Raw genomic sequence first — 11,269 nt, 5'->3', positions numbered from 1 at the left:
AGACCCAGGTCTGTAGCTCAAAGGTCAAGGTCACACTTAGACGTTAAAGGTCATATTTCATAATAGTGCATTGATGGGCGTGTCCGGTCCTCATCTTTGTCATTCATGCATGGATTTTAAAATAACTACGCATGAATGTGTGGCACAGTAAGACGACGTGTCGCGCGCAAGACTCAGGTCTGTAGGTCAAAGGTCCTAAACTCTAACATCGGCCATAACTATTCATTCAAAGTGCCATCGGGGGCATGTGTCATCCTATGGAGACAGCTCTTGTTTAAGTTATAAAATAATGATAATGGGCAATACAAAGTTCAATAACTAATATAATAATAATATAACTACACCAGAGTTAACTGATTCTGTATGTCACAAATAATACGTTACCTTATCAAAATATGACTATTTTTGTTAAAAAATAGTTAAAATTTTCGTATTAATATGGTTAGGATTTTTATCCACTGGACAATAAATTAAAATCAACAGACATGAACAACATTATCAAATAAATGTATATGGATTTTATAATTCATTAGATAATATTGTATAAACATATTAAGAATATATAGCTCTTTGCATGTACCGGTATGACTGCATATCATAATTACCATAAGTACAAATAAATAACATGAACACGGCGATGCGGAGCAATATAAACCCTAAGGTATGACCCCTGACCACTAAGTGTGACCTTGACCGGCCTTGAAATGAAAATGGTATTTACTATACCAGAGTCGACACTCTTATTAGGGGCGGAAGAGGTTTCTAACGCTAACAGGCAGATGACCTTAGATTTCGGTTGTTGATGATAAATACAACTGCATTGAATGGAGTCTGGTCGAGTAAAGATACTCCTCGTCAACGATTGGTCTTCCTGGCCGTGTGATGTCGATCCTCCTCGCTGATTGGCTGTTCCTCCTGTGACCTTTGACAGTGACCTTGGTAACCTTTAACTGCATTCCCACTACACTCCCCCACACCCCCGTTCTATAAAGTGGGTCACAAGGGCGACAAGTGTGTGTGAAGGAAGCCTGGGAGGCCACAATTAGATTCCTTGCAGAATCAGGTATAACAGGGTTACCCTGCTGGATAATTAACATGGAGGTTTAACCAATAACGATTATACATCTAATGCGAAGCAGAACGCCAGGGCTTCTTTCTTAAAATAGACAAGATTCCCCAATGGAAGGTTAATTACTATATATGAGGAGTTATTCCAAGAAAAATTAAGGTATTCGGATACCCTGACCTAAGTTTATAAACTTCTGGGATGCCTAGAAAAATACACCAAATTATTAAGGCCCTTGGATACCTAGAGGAAGGATCATATTGCTGATACTAATGCATACCAGGGGATACACTTTCTGCAATAGTTCATAAACTTCTGGGTTGCACGGAGAAACGTACCAAATTATTATGGTGCTGCGATAACCGGGGATGGGCCTATCATACTTATACTAAAACTTTGTTCTGGCCGAGTGAAACTTTATACAGGACATCAGTTGCAAAACGTGTCATACTATACAACAAGCCTCTAATGTTTAATGACTTTTAAGTAAAATCCATGCGATAACAACTTATATGCCAAGGTCATAACTTTAGTCTAACCAATAAAAGAAATACCCAATAACCCCAAGGTGCACCATTTCCGCCAACATTAAATCGCCTCTATTGGATGTACGCATTATTGAGACTAAAGGTTAGGTTTAGGTTTAAAATAGGTATAATGGTGTACATTTAATGCATGCGTACACTCAATGCGAGAGATTAAATGCCGACCGCACAATTTCACATGCTGGATAATATTTATGTTACGTTTCAAGACCCTAGGTGAAATACGTTTTAAAATACGTGCAACACAAAATTTTATGCGCCTTTATGCATATCTTTAATTGTCAATGGCCATAACTCTAGTATAACTTAGTGAAATCTCAAACAAAACCCCCCAGTTGCACATCTTTACATGCTAAATAATATTCCAGTAATGTGTCATAATTTAGGTGATATGCATAAAGGGCATACAAGTTGGTATCGCATGCATCTCAAAAAGGATTTTACTTAAAAGTCATGAAACATTAGAGGCTTGTTGTATAGCATGAGTGACAAGTTGTGTAACTGATAGTTTAGGTATCCTCGGTAAAATACTTTTTGAGATACATGCTAAACAATCGTGTAGGCCATTTAATGCATCTTTTTGACTAAGTCAATGGCTATAACTCTGGTCTGGTTGTGTGAAATCCCAATTAAAATATTAGGTGCACAACTTAACATGCTGACTGACAATTATAGTATAACTAGTATAACAAAATTGATTTTAATTATCTTTAATCATTACAAACTGCTATCAATTTTATATAAGTACAAGTACTAACAAGGTAATCATAAAGAAGTATAAGTGATATTCACTTCTGGTATAAAAGTCAACATAAAGACTTCCAATATTCAGATATAGAATATAATGTCAAAGGTAACAGATGACGGCTATATCACTCTGCGAGTAATCATCTAAATGGACAAATATAAACTGACTATAATGTGCATAGTATGATTGTTTTCAAAGTATATTCAATTATCAGAAATTACATTATACGATCGCGAAACTATTGTTATTACAGATCATATACTATGCTCGTTTCTTACCTTTGTTATCACGTATCAAAGATTCACATTCTTGCTTTAACCCAATACCAGCAGCTTTAGCAATAGCATTAGCGACACCTCCACAATGTTGCAGGTTCTCGTTAGCAGCGTTGACTATGCCGTCCACAGGAACGTCAAGAATGTTAGCTTCATATACTTTCACTACAATATTTCTATGCCTATACACACGCAAATGTTTCGAGTCTTTTGACCAAGAAAATGATCTATAAACCGTCGGTTTTAAAAGTAACGGACTAGCACCTGTTGTTTCCACTGCTTCTGACGTATCTATTTCTTCTTTACGTCTCGATGACACAGGCTGACCACATGTCAAGTGATCTGCATCGTTAGTATTGTTAAATTTCAACTCAAAATCCCTCTTAACATCACAAAGTATTTTTTGTGAGTTGGCAAAAACTGTTATATTTCTAGAATCCTGATCATGGATATAACAAACGCCTTTCCTAACATAGCGTATATCACGCAGGATTTTATGGACAGATGTGGCAGAAACATGTCTAACGGATATTTCACATGTCTGCATCTTCGTTGTTTCCTCAAGATATATTTTCAATATTTCTATGGATGAGTTAGCTAAATCTCTCAAACCTCTCACTGAAAGCTCATTTCTGCTTTGTATGTAAGCTATGTCCACACCTCTGTCACGAAGAGCATTTAATTGAATATCATACAGTTCTTTGACAGCTCCGAATACCGTACTTGAAACGTCAGTGATACTCATGGAGGCGATGTCAGGTGCACTTATGTCGTCCAACGTTTTCTTCAAGTGAGTTTTTGCGTTTTCTATATCTCTCTTCGTGCCAGTTACTGTTATTCTTACTGCTGATTTCCTATTGTGTTTCGAGGACGGTAAGACTGCTGAAGTCGCATAAATGATGTGAAATTGGAATATATAGAGATTTATAATATTTACAAAACAAACGCATTTAAAGAACCAAGTCGTTACAAAACAACAGATGTCCGTAAGACAGCGCCCTCTACTATTCGGCGATTTGACAGAAAAATGAATTTGTGTCTCAATCTTAAAAACTAGAAATGTGTCCATAGGACACAGATGCCCCCACTTCATGACAAAGGACACAAATTCTTTCCTAGGTCAGGGAACCTAACTCCTACAATACTGAATGAATCCGGACGCGAAACCCCAGGTGCACAACTGCACATGCTGACCAACATTCCTTTAAACTTTGGTGACTCTAGGACAAATACTTTTGGAGCTACGCGCGACACAACATTCAAATGACCAATTTTAACTACGTCTGGGGCCATAACTCCTACAATACTGAATGAATCCGGACGCGAAACCCAAGGTACACAACTGCACATGCTGACCAACGTTCCTGTAAACTTTGATGACTCTAGGTTAAATACTTTTGGAGCTACGCGCGACACAACATTAAAATGACCAATTTTTAACTAAGTCAGGGGCCATAACTCATACACGACTGAATGAATCCGCACGCGAAACCCCATGTGCACAACTGCACATGCTGACCATCATTCCTGTAAACTTTGGTGACTCTACGTCAAATACTTTTGGAGTTAGGCGCGACACAACATTAAAATGACCAATTTTTTACTAAGTCAGGGGTCATAACTCCTACACGACTTAATTAATCCGGACGCGAAACACCAGGTACACAACTACACATGCTGATCAACATTCCTGTAAAGTTTTGTGACTCTCTATCAAATACTTTTGGAGCTACGTGCGACAGAACACTAAAATGACCAATTTTTACAAAGTCAGGGGCCATAACTCCTACATGACTGAATGAATCCGGACGCGAAACCCCAGGTGCACAACTACACATGCTGACTGACATTCCTGTAAAGTTTTGTGTCTCTACGTCAAATACTTTTGGAGCCAGGCGCGACACAACATTCTCGGAAGAACGGACGGACGGAGGACGGACGTTCCGAAGTATGGATACTTATGTGGCTACTCTTTTGTTCTCTCTATTGTTCTTTTAGCCACGTAAGAGAAAAATAGCCACATAAAAGCCTTACGGAATGAATGACATCAAAGAAAAAGTACAGGTACCTATTGTTCCTATAGCCACCTAAGTATGCAAATGTGAGCTCGGACGGACGGAAGGACGGACAAGAGCAAATCTATACCCCCCACCCCCCAAAGAAAGTCGGAGCATAAAAAAATAAGTATGAATAGGGCATAATTCTGTCAAAAATAAAATTAGAGTAATGGGATGGAAACCAAACATGCAAATGATGATAAGAAATGTTTTTAATTTCAAGACATTATCTTTTAAAGTACCAAAGATATGTCTACAAACGAAGCTTTCGAAAAACTTTAACATAAAAATAATTCAAAGTATAACAACTTGGTGACCTTGACCTTGGGTATAATGGGCCCAGCACCTGCACATACTTTGTTTGCATGCTGAACAATGTTAATGTGAAGTTACAGTAAAATATAAGCATTAGTCACAAAGAAAAACAAAAATTGCCGAAAAAATTTTAACCAGGAAAGCTCACGCCGACGCCAACGCCGACGCCGGGGCGAGCAGAATAACACCCTATTCTCCGAATTGTGGAGCTAAAAAGGAAAATATGCCCGACAGGAAAAGTTACATTCAAAGAACGCAGCCACTCATACAGAATTTAACAACTTCTGAACTTTTTAAAATCGCAACTTGTGATTTTCATCACAGCCATTTTCATTAGGTATAAAATTAAAGGACAGGAAAGTACAACAACACTAATTTCAAAATTGAAAACGTAAGTCAAACAAGGGCTTAATTTTGTCAGAAGGCAAAACACAGTAACGCGATCTGCCATATCATCAAAGTGAAGAAGGAGTGTGACATTTCAATCCATTCTCACAAGTGGTTACTGCGATACTAACATAAATACAAAACCTTAACCAAAAATGACTAGACATAACTTTGCCAATACTATTTGGAACCTACGCAGTGCATGACAGATTTTGATGCTAAATAAGAAAACAGATAACAGTAAAAGTCGAAAATGGGCATTACGTTGTCAAACAGCAGAACAGAGTTACAACATCTGTTCACTGCATGTCAGATTATCATGGTGAACAAGTTCGTGGAATTCCCACTAGCGGCTACTGAGACAGCAGATTACGTATTAACACTTAACCAAATCGTGACGTGGACGCCGATGCACGATTGAGTGGAATTGCTCTACTTTTGCTTGCCCTCAGCATTAGGAGGGTAGAAGTAGAACTACGGTATAATGTGACTCGGGGGAGTAACATGTCACATGTCAAGTGTCTATGGTATGTTATTTTAGTGAAGCAGCACTATAGAGTTGGGCATTGTGATCACTGCCATAAGTAGACACCTTCGTTTTAATGGCTGAAAAATTGTTGAAAAAAGACTACACTTAATCAGAACACGCACGGACAATACTTATTCTTCGAATAGTTGGGCTAAAAAAACGAAGCATATGCCATGAAACCTGTTCATGGTACGTCAGATCATCCCAGTGGACAAGGCTGTGAACTTGCAATCCATTCCCACTCGTGGTAACTGAGATACCAGCTTGCATACAAAAACTTCGCCACGAATTGCAAAGTGCTGGTAGGTCAACAAATCCTCATAATGTTATAAATAGTATACCTAAAACACAGTATTCTTTACTTACAAATTTCCTTTTGGGTCCTTTTAAAATACTGAAAAGACAGGAGGTTCAACAATTTAGTTATTGTGATATAAGAACTTCAGATCTTTAGATCTTTATGCACAAACATAAAAAACGGTAATAAATGTGTTTTAACACAAAGCACCAAAAGGCTACTTTATGGTATTCCTGGCTGGATATATATTTAAACACGTGTCTTTGGTAGTGATAAGTGCTACTGAATAAAGTTCGTTCTTCGCTTTCAACATGGTATAACAGATTTGTAAGATCTTCCTGGTACATAAACAATGGGGTCAATAAATTTTAAATATAATTCAATGATTTGGACATTTGTCTTCATGAACTGCTAATCTGATAAGTATCCATTACAAGTTTTCTTTTCAAGCAGGAACAAACATTGGTATCGCTTAAGTGTTCAGGACAGTAATAGTGCGTTTAGGTGAAATACTGTCGGACCACAGATAATGAAATCAGCATTGTTCATCTGTATAATGTATACTTATTTCCTATTTCAAAAGATAGCTTGTGATAACACAAACTTTGGATGACACGATATGGAAAACGCTTCCTTACAGTAATTCACCGATTTAATATAAATCAAAACAATAAACCTGTTGTTTGAAATCAAATATACTTAAAGTAACTATAAATACGTTGTCGTTGTCAATAATGTTTAAATGAATTGATATTTGCTGTAGAAGATACAGAAAGTTCTATTTTTAATTAAAACAGTACTGCTACCAGCCGTTTCTATTGAAAGAAATGCAAGCATCATTTGCATAAAATTATAAATACTTTTCTCCAAAACTTTATGTTGAAATTAAGATGTAAAAGATATATAACGGAATATATGTTTTATCAAGTGGAGACCTACCTCAAACAGGTCATCATCTTTGTCATAAATAACTACAAATGCTCTTTCTAGAGTTGAATGAGAGTTTTTCTCTTTGAACTTCTCAATACTTGAAAACATTTCTGATGCAACAACTTCCACTGGGTAACCCAAAGATCCTGTTCCCATAGCCGGAAAAGCTATTGAAGTATGCTTTAATACGAAAGCTCTCTCCAAACAATTCATTATAACTTTCTGAAAACCCTGTTAACAAACTGTTTTGGTAAAATAATCTTAAAATTTATCATAAATATTTCATTTGCCTTTGCTCTTTTCATAGTAATATATGCGTATTTACTGGATGGCAAGATATAATCGGTGCACAGAAAGGATTAAATCAACTTAACTTTTTCTTTCTTAAAAATATATATAACAGCTCTGACTGAAAGAACGGAGAAACATTTTACACAGCACACATAGCACACACAACGGTGCTGTGATAACAAAATAGAAAAAGTTGAAAGCCACAATTCATCAAACACGAAAAAAACAAAAACAAAAAAAAAAAACTAGAAATGTGTCCATGGGACACACATGGCCCCATTACATGACAAAGGACACAGATCAACTTTGAGGTGAGCTTTAGTGATCGCCCTGTGTCCGTCGTCCGTCCGTCGTCAACAATTTGACTGTTAACACTCTAGAGGTCACATTTAAAATGCAAAAAATAACCATATATAGTGTACATATAAACATATATGCTTTCTTGAGATTTTTAGATACCAGCTACGCGCGACAAAACATTAAAATGACAAATTTTTCCTAGGTCAGGGGCTATAACTCCTACAATACTGAATGAATCCGGATGCGAAACCCCAGGTGCACAATTGCACATGCTGACCAACATTCCTGTGAACATTGGTGACTCTAGGTCAAATACTTTTGGAGCTACGCGCGACACAACATTAAAATGACAAATTTTTAACTAAGTCAGGGGCCATAACTCCTACACGACTAAGTGAATCCGGACGCGAAACCCCAGGTGCACAACTGCACATGCTGACCAACATTCCTGTAAACTTTGGTGACTTTAGGTCAAATACTTTTTGAGCTACGCGCGACAAAACATTAAAATGACCAATTTTTTACTAAGTCAGGGGTCATAACTCCTACATAACTTAATGAATCCGGACGCGAAACCCCAGGTGCACAACTACACATGCTGATCAACATTCCTGTAAAGTTTTGTGACTCTACGTCAAATACTTTTGGAACTAGGCGCGACACAACATTCTCGGAAGGACGGACGGACGGACGGACGGACAAGGGCAAATCTATATGTCCCCCCCCCCACCAAAGTGGGGGCATAAAAATGGAACTGTTCCGGACTCACTCGGTTTGGTTGAGCCTGTTCATGGACGGTAGTGGAAATGCAAGCTACCGTCCACGCCCTATAGCCTGGGATTGAGCAGGTCTCAACAATTCCGCAGGTTTTTCATTATAAGCTGCGTATGGTCCCACAGTTTGACCAGTTAAGCAACGTATAATTCCAGGATCACAAACATCGCGAACGGACTGATTTATTTATTCTCAAGAAAACAGATTGAAAATAGTTCCTTGGTATATTACGAAAATTAACTTAATACAATAAACAACTGTTTGACATTATATCGGCCTAAAGCAGTTTAATGGCATAATACGTAAATTAAATCAAGATAAAAAAACCAGTGGAAGTAGTTATTTATTAAAAAGGTTATGGAAACTTTTTACAAACCTCAATGCAGCTCGTAGGCGCATGTTCGGAATACGGTGGTAATGCAACATGGAATATATTCTTGCATCGTGTATTGTAACCACTGGTTACAGCCACTACGTCGGCTCTGATACCTCTCGGATATTTACTTTGACATTCTTTTTGGAGGTCCGGACCAGATGTTCTCGACAGAGAGGCTGACACAAAACCCTTGGTAAGATCCAAATTCGGCGCTGCTGTATTCACTAACACATCTGCCTTTATTTTTCAACAATGCATGAAATATTATAAACTACATATTAAAACATTGAGTCATTGAAACAAGAGCTGACGCAGAATGGCAATGCTCGACTAAGAAAATAAATCAACAAGAAGATCATTTTCAAGTGTAGAATGCAACCAAGCATAATAATAGCAGACGTGGTTTGACTGAGTCTGTTCATGAAATGTAATGAAAAGTGCAACATCTTTCACACACCCTAGCACCGCCTTAAGCGGAATTTTGTTATACAGATAAAGAAGGGACACCTTCGCCCGAATGGTCCAGAAAATATATAACCGGCAAAGCCGTGATACTAGAAAAAATTGAATAGATACCAAATATCGAACAAGAGGCATGATTTTGTAAAAGAGTAAAACAGAGTTAAGGAACCTATGCAATACATATCCAATCAAAGTGAACAAGTGTATTAAGTTTCAATCCATGCCAGTTTGACCAAACATTGCTAAGTAGAAAAATTGGCATAACTCTGTATATAAGATGGCATTTCAGTAACCACTAGTGAGAAGAATGAAAACTCTGTGATAATCTAACATGCACTGCAAAGGTTCCATGACATTGCTTTTTTGCAATATTTTAACCTTATCGGACGCAGACGTCGACGAACGAGCGAGTACAATAGCTCTATCTATTCTTCTAATAGTCGAATAATTCATTGTAAAGCGGTATTATCTTATCTTAATGTAAGTGCCAATGAAACAATGAAAAAAAAGTGTATATTATGCAAATAAAATTTGTACAAACATTTATTTTATACTGTTCACAATAATGAAGTACGAAGGTCATTCTAAAACTAAGGACAATCGCGTGCTTCTGTAGCAGTTTGACACGTAAGAAACGTTTTACATGGATGAAATATGAATGATTCTGACAGTATCGTACCGTTTCGGAGACATCATGTAGTCATAAACACTAAGCACAATACATTCAACTATGAAAAGAAAGCAAAAGTCTGAAATTAGAGCGTATATAAAAGTATGTTGTTCTTTAAATATACCTGCAATGCAGATACTCAGTGAACTGTAAGTCTGCAAAACAAGAGCTGTCAGATGACAGCGGGCTCGACTATTTGAAGAACTGATTGAAGAATGAGGTCAAAATATTTCCACAGATTTTCAGACAAAAGAAAACAAGAGGGCCATGATGGCCCTATATCGCTCACCTGTTATCACTGCACTTGAGGACAAGAAGGTCCTCAGAAAAAATATCTAAGTCCAAAGGACAGGAACAACAAAGGGAAGGAATTTAACCAAAAGGAATAAATATCTTACAAGGTATAGATATGTTAAAATACACCTAAAAATTGGAGGTACCATCCATGTTGTACTACAGAAAACTGGTCTCGTGTTTTCCCTACGGCCAATAATAAAAAAGTTACTAAAATAAGCTATTTACAGTAACGTAAAAGGGAAGTAATTAAAAAAAAATATTGTAAGTAGACAAAAGAAGGATCTGCCAAATAAATCTGTTGACATAAATGAAATTTCAGATCAGTATCTTCATTAGTTATGGAGATATGACAATTTTAATTTGAAATAAAGGGAGGTAATGTGACATAAAATCAGTCCATAGATATCTACCCTGATTGTCTCGGTCCAACTAATAACAATAATGAAATTTCAAATAAGTCCTGTAAGTACTTACTGATATAAATCCACTTTGATTGCAATCAGGGGAGGTAATCAGATATAAAATAACTCTGGAACATATGATTGGATCTGATTTGTCATGGAACCCAAGATTTATTGTTGTTGAAGATATTTTGGAAGTTTGTATCAAATAAAACCATAAAGGAAGTCTCTATATGGCTGCAAAAACCAAAATAGCCAATTTTTAAGGGGCCATAACTCTGGAACCCAAGATGGAATCTGGCCAGTTGAAGAAAGGAAGCAAGATCTTGTGGTGATACAAGTTTTTTGCAAGTTTGATTAAATTCAAATCATAAAAGAAGCTGCTATTCTGCAGACAAGGTCAAAATAGCTAATTCTGGCCCTTTCAGGGGCCATCACTCTGGAACCCATAACGGAATCTCGCCAGTTCAAGAAAGGAACCGAGATCTTATGGTGATACAAGTTGTGTGCAAGTTTGGTTAAAATCAAATTATAAATGAAGCTGCTAT

The 11,269-nt window shown here is 37.1% G+C and overlaps 1 protein-coding gene across 1 annotated transcript; it reads right to left on the bottom strand.

The window, feature by feature from the left end:
• Positions 1–2,305: 2,305 nt before the first annotated feature.
• Positions 2,306–9,134, bottom strand: LOC128553132 (uncharacterized; the record flags this gene model as incomplete). The annotated part of the gene is made up of 4 exons (XM_053534249.1): positions 2,306–3,516; positions 6,289–6,316; positions 7,160–7,381; positions 8,892–9,134. Coding segments are annotated over 4 exons (1,389 nt in total), but the record flags the coding sequence as incomplete, so codon positions are not given.
• Positions 9,135–11,269: the final 2,135 nt, after the last annotated feature.

This window comes from Mercenaria mercenaria, unplaced genomic scaffold, assembly GCF_021730395.1.
Source record: "Mercenaria mercenaria strain notata unplaced genomic scaffold, MADL_Memer_1 contig_3518, whole genome shotgun sequence".
Taxonomy (NCBI): domain Eukaryota; kingdom Metazoa; phylum Mollusca; class Bivalvia; order Venerida; family Veneridae; genus Mercenaria; species Mercenaria mercenaria.
This window is presented reverse-complemented; position numbering and strand designations above follow the sequence as displayed.